The sequence below is a fragment of the Talpa europaea genome, assembly GCF_964194135.1.
Source record: "Talpa europaea genome assembly, chromosome: 2".
NCBI classification, from domain to species: Eukaryota; Metazoa; Chordata; class Mammalia; order Eulipotyphla; family Talpidae; genus Talpa; species Talpa europaea.
The window spans coordinates 52,087,349-52,101,176 of NC_140068.1; the positions used below are offsets into that span (position 1 = coordinate 52,087,349).

The following is a 13,828-nucleotide window of genomic DNA, read 5'->3' on the forward strand; positions in this document are numbered from 1 at the left end:
GGAACAGAACAGGCAGATCTACTGAAATACTCTGCGAAGGGAAGCAGCGGGCAAGACAGGAGAGGTATGCTGTGCCATGTGGGCAGCAACCTGGCCTTCTGGGGATGGAACTCCTGCTGCAGAAGCTGGGGATAGCTTCACAGTGCTGTGCTTAATCCCTTCCACCACCAGGGAGGCTCTCTTTATATGTTTAATAGAACTCACCACTGAAGCCATCTGTTCCTGGCCTTTCATTTGTTGGGAGATTTTTGATTACTGATTCAATCTCCTTACTCATTACTGGTCTGTTCAGATTTTTTGTTCCTTATTATTTAGTCTTGGTAAATTTTATATTTCTAGGAATTTATCCATTTCTTCTAAGTTAACTGATTTGTTAGCATATAATTGTTCTCTTCCTTATCCTTAAAATGGGGATGAAAATAGTACTGATCTTATAGGAGTACTGTGAAATTTTAAAAAGCTCATTTATATTCAAAAAGGTTGAGACATTCTTTGACATTATACTTCCTAACAAAACTTAAGAGAAAAGAACCAGTTTATTCTCTTTAAGAATACAAATTCCCTATTTGAGTACTGCCTAAATATGTCTATTCCTATATGCTTCTGAGCACTTAAAAACAAAATTCTAAATTGTTTATTTTTGAATTTCCACTCTCTACCAAAAATATAGCTACATTTTAGTGATTTTAGCTTCTGATTATTTTTCTCTGATACATTTAGGACATTGTATGAAAGAAAGGGACAGTATATGTTAGTAATTCTAAAGAGACTTATAGTGATTAAGGGGTAAAGCTTTCCAGTGACACTGTTATCCTTCCCCAGTTGCCCTTTGTGGTTAATAAAGTTTGAGAGTCACTTGGCACAGTGTGGTATCTTATCCCGGGTATAATTTGCATTTCAAAGTGAATATGTGAAAATGGATAAACTCTAGTAGGGATAAAAAATTGGGCTATAAAAGTGAGTAAATAGGAAAAATAGTATATTGAACAAATAGGTAAGTATTCTCATTTTCATAAAGGCAACACTAGACAACAGAGAAGGGATTGTAGAGGGACGTAGGTGTGGTTGAGACCTATGATTTGGATTGCAGCATTGGATTTTTTAATTTCCCAGATGGGATGCCCTCACCTTTCATACCCTAAGTAATGAATAAATGAACTTAGGGCATTTATCCCTAAAATCAATAGCTAACTGTAAGTCCAAATAACGAGCAAATTATTGTGTTGTTTTAAACTTGTATATGTTTATTTTTTCCCTAATCTTTGAGATTTGTTAAAGGAATCTGCACTGAAATTCATAGCATCCTTTCTAATTACCATATGTAGTTCAGATCTCAATGTGCTAATTCCCACCTGGGTGGAGAGGTTTCGATTACAACTGAAGCCAATTGTATATAATTACAATGATATTTTTTTAAATGTACTTTACAATAATATAAACATACAATACAATTAGCAGTAAAATGGGGGGATATGAATCACTAAGATGAAAGCTTCAGCTTTTGGGGTCTGGGGTCTGGAATTTGCCTTGCCAAGTCAGCTTATACAGGGGTTGGGAGGTGGGTGGTGATGGTATTGAAGAGTGGTACTTCTCTGGGCAGAACCTCCCATGGCTGTTACCAAAATCTGGAGAAGACTTCAGAGAACGACGGGCTTAGACTCTGAGGGATATCAGATTGACTCTATTGATACATATTCAGAGATGAGTTTTATCAGAGCCACCTTTTAACTTGGGGGGGTGGGGGCTGGGTCTCCCAGCACATCAGTCTTCTTGCCTCATGTTTTTATCAATGTCTTTGTCAACAAGTGGTTGCTTTCATTTTAAGTGGTAAAGTCACCCCATTTCAATTACACCCCCCCTTTTTTTTTCACCAGTCAGGATCATTATATTAGCAACACATGTAACACTGACAAAAAAGGAGTAAAGAAGAACGAACCCAAACCACAAAAGTTAAGATAGTAGATTAAGAAAGTCCATTATAGAAAAATCTAGGATTATAGAAATTAAAAGAAGTTGAGGGTAAGGGGGAGGAAGGTTTTAAAATAGTCTTGGAAGCAAGATAACTAAATGTCTTTGTAAGTTTTCTGGAGTAGGGTCTAATGCTGACTTCTTTCTGGTTATATTCTTTAGAACTATTTACTATGTGGTTGACAAATAGTCAACCAAATCTTTACTATTTAGTTGACATCTCTGTCAAATTGCTAACCCATTATAAGGTTGGTTTCAAGGGGAATAAACTGAGAAGATATAAATATATGTGTCAGAAAATAAAAGGTGGAAATGGTTGGGCATGGAAGAGAAGACAGACTATAAGAAATAAAGAGAGTTTTATAAAAAGAAAAGAAGTCTTGAAAATATGGCCAAGATTTTTCTGGGGAAAGAGCACAATGGACAATGATGGTGGACTGTGGGTGTTTTGGTGGTGGGTGTGGTGTTGTTGCCGAAATAAATTCTAGCCTTTAACAATTCCCTTTCAGTGTGGTAACAACACCTGGAAGGGGAGTTTTATATATCTTTTTTTTTTAAAGATTTATTTATTTATGCACACAAGAGCTGGGGTACAGTCCAGAGGTGTGGGGGGTGAGAGGACTCACCAGAGACAGAATGGGGAACAGAACAGGCAGACTGACCGAAGTACACTGCTGAGGGGAGCAGCAGGCGAGTCAGGAGAGGTCTGCTGCGCCATGTGTGTTGCTCCCTGGTGGGCTGGGGATCAAACTCATGCTGCAAAGGATGCGGATAGCTTCTTCATAGGTTGTGTCTTAACCCCTTGTGCCACCAGGGAGGCCCAGATTTTTATATTTCTAAAACAACAAACAACATTGTAAACAAATGTTACCTCAATATAAAATTAAAATAAAATAAACTTTTTCTCTTGAGTAACTTCTTTACAGTTTCTGGAAAGAAACATAGATAAATAGAAAGTCAAGAAACTCAGACCTTCATTGGAAATAACCTAGCACTTACAAGGTTGTCAGAAGAAAAGTGTGTGATTATAGTGTTAAATAAGATACTGAGAATAAGGTTCCTTGCCAACCACCTTTGTGCTGATGAAAAAATAGAATATGAACCTGTATCATACAGCTATTAAGAAAAATATTAATAGTCTCAGGAGAACCAGATAATAAAATTTGTTTTCATAGTGACTGTGGAAATGCCATAGTGCTAGGTAATTAAAAGAAAAGTACTAATTAGGTTATTTATAACTTTTGTCTTTGAGAGGTTATACATTTTGATTTTTTTTCCACTTTATGTATATGAATGTTATGAAATTTCCATCATGATTTACTAAAAGCAGAATAATATTTGAGTGATGAAGAGGCTCAACTATTTTAAAGGGTTAAAAAGAAAGACTTACTTCTGAAACACAAACACAAGGAAAGGTAAGTCAAATATTATTTACAAAAGAGCTAATTTCTCATTTACCATTTTTCTGTGTTTTGGGCTTATTTATAGGCAACAGGACTGCTTTGGAAGATGGAACTCTTTGTCCGTTTTCCAGAATGTGTTTCCAAGCCCATCAGTGGAACATGACACTGCTACTCTGTGTTGAAATGCTTCCGGAGCACCTGCCCCTCTGCCGGCGCCTTCCATCCTACAGAAACCATGGTCTTCTCCCCAGTGTTGACTGCGTCCCATACCGGGGCGTCCAACACGACATTTGTAGTCTATGAAAACGCATACGTGAATATGACGGTCCCTCCACCATTGCAGCACCCCAGCATTGGCCCGCTTCTTAGATACAGTTTTGAAACCGTGGCTCCCACTGGGATGAGTTCCTTGACAGGGAATAGCACAGCTGTGACGCCAACACCAGCAGTTTTTAAGAGCCTGAACTTGCCTCTCCAGATTATTCTTTCTGCTGTCATGATATTTATTCTGTTTGTGTCTTTTCTGGGGAACTTGGTTGTTTGCCTCATGGTTTACCAAAAAGCTGCCATGCGATCTGCAATTAACATCCTCCTTGCCAGCCTGGCATTTGCTGATATGTTACTTGCAGTTCTGAACATGCCCTTTGCCTTGGTAACTATTCTTACTACCAGATGGATTTTTGGGAAATTCTTCTGTAGGGTATCTGCTATGTTTTTCTGGTTGTTTGTGATAGAAGGAGTAGCCATCCTGCTCATCATTAGCATTGATAGGTTCCTTATTATAGTGCAGAAGCAAGATAAGCTAAATCCATACAGGGCTAAGGTTCTAATTGCAGTTTCTTGGGCAACTTCCTTTTGTATAGCTCTTCCTTTGGCTGTAGGAAACCCTGAACTGCAGATACCTTCCCGAGCCCCCCAGTGCGTGTTTGGGTACACAACCAATCCAGGATACCAGGCTTATGTGATTTTGATTTCTCTCATTTCTTTCTTCATACCCTTTCTGGTGATACTGTATTCATTTATGGGCATACTCAATACCCTTCGGCATAACGCCTTGAGGATCCATAGCTACCCTGAGGGCATTTGCCTCAGCCAGGCCAGCAAGCTGGGTCTCATGAGTCTACAGAGACCCTTTCAGATGAGCATTGACATGGGCTTTAAAACGCGTGCCTTCACCACTATTTTGATTCTCTTTGCTGTCTTCATTGTCTGCTGGGCCCCGTTCACCACTTACAGCCTTGTGGCAACATTCAGTCAGCACTTTTACTACAAGCACAACTTTTTTGAGATTAGCACCTGGCTACTCTGGCTCTGCTACCTCAAGTCTGCATTGAACCCACTGATCTACTATTGGAGGATTAAGAAATTCCATGACGCCTGCCTGGACATGATGCCTAAGTCCTTCAAGTTTTTGCCGCGGCTCCCAGGTCACACAAGACGTCGGATTCGCCCCAGTGCTGTCTACGTATGTGCAGAACATCGGACCGTGGTGTGATTGTCAGAACAGCCTGACGTTTTGGGTGGTGGTTGTTCTTTATCTGACTTTGAATTTTCTTTCACATTGCTTCTCCACTTACACTTTATTGTTTTTCAGAGGATGTGTGTATGTGTGTGTGCAATGTAAAGAAAGAATGGTGATTACTTATAATTCTGTTACCAGGGATACACATTAGGGAAGTGATCACAAATGTTACCTCCAGGGTTCAAGAGAAATACTCTATTTAGGGTATGGAGATTTTTTTGTTTGTTTGTTTCTTTGGTTAATTAGTTTTTATAGTAGGAGTTAGGATTGTGCTTTATTGACCCTGCAGTTACAATGAATTGTAGGTGTTTTGTTTGCTGCTACGTATGATTATTGAGTTTATCAATTTTTTTTTTCCTGGAAGACACTGCTGCTTTTTACCATCACATTGGAGCCAAAAACCACATACATCTCAGTAGATAAATATTTAGTTTTATTAAAAAAAAAAAAAAAAACCCAAGGGAGTTAGTGACATTTTAAAGATCATTAAGATTTACTTTGGTGCACTTTAAGAAACAATGTACGAACTAATTCAGAAGTCATGTTTTTCAGAATTATTTTTATACATGACATGTGCTTTAGGGAGCATTGCATTATAATTTCTAGGAAAATAGTTTTTTTTTTAATGTTTTATCCGCATACACAATTTTAAGGAGAAAACATAAAAATGTGGAAACTTTTCTAAGCACAATAGTGATATTTAGAGCAATAGGGCAAAGTGGAGGAGAAAGCACACCCTTGAACATTTGAATGGGATTCAGTGAGAGGATGACTGGTGTAGGCCGTGGTGATTCTTTTACTCGAGAATTCTTGCTGAGTCTGTTGGGGAGAAGGGTGTACCATTTACTGTATATACTGCATAATTTTATCCTCACAGCATCCTGTGAGGTACGTATTATTTCTTCCTTCTTACAGATGAAGAAAACAAGTCTCAGAGAGACTAAGATTCTGCCCAAGACTTGTGGTAGAGCTGGGATCCAAAAATCTGTCAAAGTCCAGAGACTTTGTGTTCTGCTGTGCCACACAGACGCCTCAGTTAGGTTTAGATGTTTTATAGTCAAGCATGAATTCTGTACCCTTTAGTTTTTTTTTAGACTAAACTCTTCTTTTAAAAAGTATCTTTTTTATTACCATAAGAGAAAAGAAGTTTGGAACATGGAAAAGAAAAAAATAAAATCACAACCACCTTTATCAAGTAGAACTTGGCAAGCTTAGATAAGACTATAAAAAACAAGGCGATTTTTTTGGTTTGCAAAACAAGTAACAATTATTGAGAGGTTAAATAAACTCTATATAGGTCTTGGCTTTGTGCATTTGGAAGTTTCCGTAGTCTAGCTGTTTTTCTAAATGTTCTGGGCAGAACATCATTGTTGTCAAGGTGCTTGCCCATAAAACAGCTGGAGTCTATAAATGTGCTCAGAAGCACGTTTCCTAAGAAAAAGCAAAGATACGCCCTGGTCCAAGTAGATAGCAAGTTTTAATGGGGCAGGTCTGGGATTTTTAAATTATTTTTTCTCTCACTGATAGTCTTGGAGGTGCCTTCTCTCTGTAACCACTGGCACATTTTATAAAACAGCCAACAGAGATGGAGCTGCAGACTGACACCATAAGGACTGGAAGTGTGGCCCTTTGATTACATCATGGGCTTTAGAAATACGTAAATTAATCATGAACACTTTAGAATTAGAGCATCTTTTCAGAATTTGAGTCCTTTGAGAGCCAATGGGAAAAATAGTAGCTTCTGTTTCTTCAGTTGTACAACCAGGGAGTTGGGTTAGATGAATCTTCAAGGTCTTGTCCAACTCTAATGTGTTTTCTTCCATGTGAGAGTCGAGAATTTTGAAGAGTCCAGCTGATATCAGCACCACTCTTTGGTCTCCAGTATTATTTCTTTATATTTTTACTTCATTGGCTATATCTTAAAATTGAATGTCTGAGGAGCACATGGGAGGGTATCAGGAGTTAGGACTTTGGAAGTATGATGACACCACTAAAGACCCGGGAAATTCTGCTTGTAAGCACTTGTAAAGGTGTTAGAACTCGTTTTCCAATTAAGGAACTCTTTTGGGGACTCACGCATATTATTCAACATGTTTTGTAATCATCTGATGATGATAGTCACCTACCTCTGGTTTCTAATTTATATTAGTCACAGGTAATATTGTTTTTGTCCATAGAAATCCTGTAGAATATAAACACTGTGGTATATACTAGTGGCAAAATGAAGTGTATTATGCTTTCCATTTTCACCATCAACTGGATTTCAAGCAGATGTTAATAAGTGTATTTGAAGTTAGACTTTCTCTAAGGAAAGTCAGCATGATCTGTATTCCTTGTAGGTAGTGGCGGTAGGCTTTGAGAGTTGTTTTGGGTTTGGGGATGAACCTGAGCTTTGTTTTCTTTTGTGCTGTTTTTATGAGCAATCCTTAGGTATTTTTGTGGTGCTTGGTTGGCAGTGCATGATTTGGTGGGAGCACTGGAGCGCCTGTTGAGATTCTCGTTGTTTGCGAAAGGAGACCATGAGGGGCCTTTGTGAGAATTCAGTAACAACACTGAACAGCAGTTTTCTTTTACACTGGATAATCTTGATCCAACGACAGTTTACAAATCACTTTGAACACACATTTCGAAAGCTTTACAAAAAAAGTACTATGGTATACCTTTGAAAAATTTAGGTGCAGAATCATATGTTGCCTCTTCCTCTGTATTTTCTTAAGGGGAAAAAAAAGACCACTACTAATTATCACTGCTGACTGACAAATCAGAGATGTTTTTGTTTTATATCTTCTGGCTAATTAAGAAGCATGGAAGAGATAGTGAAATATTTGTGGTCAAAGGATATCCCAAGTAGCCTGGAGTAGTGATATTTAAGCTTTGATCTGAGAATGTGTCTAAGTATTCCCAGGGGAGCTTGTTAACCATACAAGTCCCCAGGGTGCCTAGAGGGTCTGGGCTTAGAACCAGGGATGCACACTTGTTGAGCACTCTGCCTGATCCAGGTCCCTGGGGCATACTTTAAGAAACGTTCCTGTAACCCACTTTAAATACTGACTGTTTTATCCAAAATTGTTTGTGTTGGAAGCCATTATTTCCTAGTGCATGGGTAATCCACATCAAGAGGAAAATCTATTTATCATTGTGCCTCATTTGCTGCCATGTGTGTTAGTGCTGGGTCTTGCCAGTGTTAGTTGTACCCCCTTTCAACTGGCAAAATTCTGATAAACCATGTAGTTTCAAGTAGAGCAAAAAGCTACTTAATATTTGAAAATCTTGACTCTCAGGAGCCTAATTTCTCTAATACCTTCTTTTCTCCTATATATATATATAACCTCCTGAAGAGTGTGAAGGGAATGTAAAGTGTCACCTAATTCCTATTGCTCTGCTTATTCGGTTGTGTTCAATGGAAGCATGAAGAAAATAAAATAATCTTTTGAATCTATGTATTTCTGTTACTGAGAAAGATATTTAATTTTTTTGTGATCTTTGCTTTTGTTTACATGAAAATATGTATATATATATATATATTTCAGAAAAATTTTCCCTTGCTTGACAATGTATTCTACCACAATTTTAAGTTTAAGAGACTGCTTAATTCAAATTTATTTTCACAATAGTCTGCTAAACTGCCTTCATTAAAAACTCCTTTTTTATAATAATAAAAATATCAAAGCACATGTTTGTTATTACAGGTTAATTGAAACATTTCTTAGATATATATACTGGTACCAGTCCTTTGTAATTAAAATTAATTTATTTTACAAGAGTACATGGCCTGTATGGAAAAAAATCCCTTGAATTTTGGGTTGTAATCAAAAATCAAATGGTATGCTTCTTTGTGCATATTATTACAATCAGAAACACACTCCCAGCAAGAAAATGAATAAAAGTTTGACATTTCTAAAAATGGAGTTTTATTTTTAAAGGACTACTTCATCTTACCTTAGAAAAAATTGTCATGATAATACTTTCTGTTAATATCTGAGTTGAATTTCAAATTCTGCTTCCTTTGGGTTCTTTTCTCCAAATTTGCTCTCAGAGCCTGTGTGCATATGATTATCTTCTAGTTTTAGAAGGTCTCAGAGTAGTTAAGGATGAAATGTAACTTGGTTACTTTGCCCTTATTATCTGATAACAATACTGAACAGCTAGTGAGAAAAGTTTACTAATCATCTTACTGGATGATTATTACTTTCCATCCATTAGGTGATAAGTATTCATAGTAGCAAAACCTATATACAAAGCTGTGGATATTAACACAAAACCTAAGTTAGTTTGGCTTTGGTTTTAAGTTGTTAACTAAATGGTTAGGTTAAAAATGAGATTATTGAGTTGACTTGGCCTGTGGCATTTGGGGACTACTATCTTTAATGTCAGAACCTTCACGGGACTTGTTGACTGTGTGGCAGACATTTGGGGAACACTAATAAACCCAGATACCCTTAAATTGCTTGGATCTCAGAACTCCTTTTATAAAGTCCTTCATCCAACTGCACAACTGAGATTCAATAATGTGCTAATTTTTCAGCTTGCTGGCATTTATCTGTACGCGCCAAGGCTGGGGCAGAGGAAGTGGGGGCAATAAAGTTTGGCAGAGCTGACAGGGCTTGATGGAGTATAAAATAATGGAGTTGGAGATGTCCTTGTGAAGTTTCCCCCAATGCTCCACTCTTATTGGGGTCTCTAGGCAAGAGTAACTCATAGAATAAAGAACTGTCCCAGGACTCCAGAGCCAATGTTGAGAAATGGTGATTTCTCCTATCAAACTGTGAGCTCCTTGAGCCAGGGGCCAGTGTTTTTCTCTCTTCTGTATCCCCAGTGTCCATAGTAGGCAATCAGTAAACATTGTTAATAAACATTTGTTTTCAACAATAGCTAAGAGGAGGAGAAGACCTACATTAGGGCATTCAGAAGAGATAAGTATTTGGAACTCAGAATGATGTTGGCATCTTCATGTATAATTGACCCATGAGACTTTACTGAGTGTCAATACATGTCTTTATTGTATATAAATGTAGTAACAAGCTATCAATTGGGAATTTATAATAAATGTGGGCTGGTTTTATGTGATTAATCTATTTAAGTATGGTTGATTAAACAAATTAATATTAATAATGTTGGAGAGTATTAAACTATCAAAACAAATCAAATAAGCTTGGAACACGGAGGTGGGAGTCAGGGGCCCTGGGGTCCTGTGCCAGCTTCCACACGCCTACAGAGTCACTAGAACTCTTTCAGCCTGACATAAAAAAATCTGTGTTTTAAGATACTCACAAATTCATAATTGGTATAGTAATTAGAATTGCTGAATCAGTTGAATTATTTGTACCAAAAATTCATAAGAACCTGTTACTGTAGTTTGTAATAGTAAATTTTTTAATGAAAAAAAATTTAAATTGTGTAATTTATGTTATCTTGCAACAGTACCTCTGAGAAAAGTTTTCAAATGCATTTTACCCTAATAAGCAGATGAAGGGATAATTTCAGAGCAATTAAATGACTTGTCCAAGTTCTCACAGCAGCTCAGAGGTAGAGCTGGAGTAAGTGAGATTTGACTGTTAGACAAAAATAGTAATATTGCAAGATTTGCAAAGATCAGTGAGCAAGTAAAAATAGGCCAGATAAATGACCCTAGAAAATATCATAATCTAACGTGCCTTTTTTAGTAGTAGAAGAAAGAACAGCACTTTTACATTTATAAGGAAATAATGCTCTTTTTTTTTTTAGCTTATCACCCATGCTCAGCCATTAAAAAACAACTGAGCTCAGAGATAAAAGAAGGCAGGTCAACATGAGGAGGCCAGGAATTGCTGCTGCCCAGTGTGGGGGCCAGCGATTGGTTCTTAGTCTGGAATTAAATCTCTGACCAAAACTTAAATATTGCTATCATTTTTGCCTAGAAAAACGTTTCTTCCTGGATGCTGGGGACTTAGGAAACTGTCAGTAGGCAGGAATGTCTTCCTGCTCTTACCTGCCTCCTCTTCCAGACCTTGTCAATGAGCAATGTAACTGCAAATGGCCCAAAAAGCATTTCTCTGACAGGAAGAAAGATGCAGTTTTCTTGGACAACTTCCCTAGAGGTATTTACGTTCTCAAAAGCTATAATTTATTTAGGTTGCAAGACATCAAATTATTTTATATTAATCATTGTGAAGGCTGCTATTGCTAAGCAATAGGTTCGATCTGATCTCTCAAGGGCAAAGGTTTTGCATGAAAACACTTATATAATAAAACAAATGTACATGGAAGGGCAGTGTGGAAATGTAAGCAGATATAATGACAGCCAAAAAACAAAACAAAATCAACTTGGTGTTGATTTCTGGTCCTGCCTTGCCACATGTCTTTCCCAGACACCATGCTTCCTGAGGGCAGGGTTCAGTGCTTGCTTATTGTTTTCCCTGCAACTGGCATGATGGCTTACCAGGAATAATGGTTCCCAAAAGTCTGGAAATGGACTTCAAAAAAAAAAAAATTATTTATTTATTTATTTATTTATTTATTTATTTATTTATGCATACAAGAGCTGTGGTACAGGCCAGAGTTGTGGGGGGGGGGGGTGGCAGGGTGAGAGGATTCACCAGAGACAAGAGAGTGGGGAACAGAACAGGCAGATTGACCGAAGTAAACTGCTGAGGGGAGCAGCGCCACAGTGGGCTGCTCCCTGGCCAGCCGGGGATGGAACTCCTGCTGCAGAGGCTGAGCATTGCTTCATAGATTGCGTCTTAACCCTTGCACCACCAGAGAGGCCCTGGAAATGGACCTTTTGTTGATAGAATCTTATTGCTCAAAATCATAATGGACTTTTCCAAACCAAAGAGATTCTAGTGGCAAGAGCTGAGACCAGTGCCCAGGTATTCAGTCTCGAATGCACAGACCTATTCACCATACAAATCTGCAGGGGGAAGTCATCTGGGATTTTTCTGACACTATCTAAACTAGTTTGAGAGGTGAGTGTGTAGGGTGATTGGGGTTCTAAATGTTTAGTTGCTAAGTCTTTCAATACTAAGAGTAGGAGTGTATATAATTACAGATCTATACACATGTATGTAATTTTTTGATCCGATGTTGTGAAACAGATCAGGGAAGATCCTCTGTTCCTTGTATTTGTATGGCTGATCTATGACTACCTTGTGTGTCTTGACTATATGTGCTTGGGTCTAGGCTTCAAAGATCAGAGGGAGGACATGATTTTATGGAGAAGATGAAGAGCACAGATACATGTGGACTGATAACAGCAAGTAGAAGGTATGTTTGTGTAATCTTAATTTGTTACTAAATGAATGACAGTGGTGATATGTACAAAAGGTATTCAATAACTACTTCCAACCAAGAGATTTTAGATAGGAAAAGTATTGCTCTAACTAGACATCAATATGTTGAATACTATTTGAACACTTGCAACAGATATTCAGAGTTTGAATCACTTTCATCATAGTTTTGGCAGGACTCGGAACACATTTTTTTTTTCAGCTGTTCTTCCTGATGGGAGCTATAAATAGCTTTGGGGAAATATATAATTATCTCAAAGTAGGAGCTAAAGATAAAAAGCTGTTTGCGATTTTAAAGGAACATTTAATAGTTATTATTATGTAACATTTATTAAGTATGCTCACTGTGCTCATTGTCTGCTAGGAAGAAACTTGGAATAAAAAGTCAATCCAAGATGTGACATGTAAAATAGACCAAAAGGTATATTAACATGGTGCCAGAACAAAGGGTTGGTTCAATTAAAAAAGAAAATTTAGGAAACAAAAAAGGACAGGGAAATTAATGTAGTTTTGTGTAGAAGTGAAGAAAACTTGGATTTAGCAACATATCTTTAAAATACTAGCAGTTTAAAACAAATACGAACAGGCACATGTAACAGCTAACATTATGGGTGTGTCATTAAGTAGTGCTATGTTCTTGGCAGCTGGCTCAGACTTTTATATTTGAAAGGAGCTTACTTACCCTATCCAATGAGTAAATACTGAAAAATTTAAATTCTAAGTATTGATTTATTGTTGGCTGAAGTAAGGTAAGTGTTATAATGATTTCCATCATCAGCTCATGGCCATGAATGCTATTTAAATACTATACAAAGTTCACAGCCAAATAGTCATTAATGCCAGCCATCTTTTATTTGGTATTTGATATCAGCTAGATGATGTTAGCACTATATCTAATATACAGTAGAGCCCTGCTTTAGGATTGGTCCAAGACAGGGTCAAATCACTTTAAGATGAGTCCTATTAAAATATAAATCACTTTGCAATTTAATACTCACTTTATGATTGCCACCCACTAGGCCATGTGGGTGGGGTATTTGAAGAATTGTTAGCATTTGAGCCAATCCTGATTATTTTTTGGTTTGACCATCGTTGTCATACAGGTACCATTTTTTTTTAATAAAGTAGAGAAATGTTTTGTTTTTAAGTCTTTATCCTTTCACACTCGTGGTTGTTGTTGAATTGCATAAAAATATTGTGCTAAACTATAACTAGATGTACTAGAGAGCATATTAAAAAGGAAATTTCAATTAAATTGAAATGAGAAATCATAAAACATGATGATGCTATAAATGTTTGTGAATTAGTATGAGAATTCAGTTTTTCCCACCCACTCCATTAGAAAACAAGTGATTCTAAAATAATCTTCTGTAACTTAAGTTATGGTACTTATTCTTTATTTCTTTTTAATGTCAATAAAAATGAAATACTTAGGATTTTTGTTTTTTAATTGTATAAATCAAAGTCTTACCGTCTTTTTCAATTTTTTTTTTATTTATGTGTAGAAGTCGGGTATAGTCCAGAGGCGTGGGGAGTGAAAGGACTCACCAGAGACAGAGTGAGGAGCAGAACAGGCAGATTGACTGAAATACACTGCTGCAGGGAGGAGCAGACGAGACAGGAGAGGTCTGCTGTGCCATGGGAATTGAACTCAATCCATAGCGGTGATA

The 13,828-nt window shown here is 37.3% G+C and overlaps 1 protein-coding gene across 1 annotated transcript; it reads left to right on the forward strand.

Moving 5' to 3' along the window:
- Positions 1 to 3,582: 3,582 nt before the first annotated feature.
- Positions 3,583 to 4,866, forward strand: GPR63 (G protein-coupled receptor 63; the record flags this gene model as incomplete). The annotated part of the gene is made up of 1 exon (XM_084228122.1): positions 3,583 to 4,866. Exon 1 carries the CDS (start codon positions 3,607 to 3,609, stop codon positions 4,864 to 4,866), a length of 1,260 nt encoding a protein of 419 aa, XP_084084248.1. The 5' UTR covers positions 3,583 to 3,606.
- Positions 4,867 to 13,828: the final 8,962 nt, after the last annotated feature.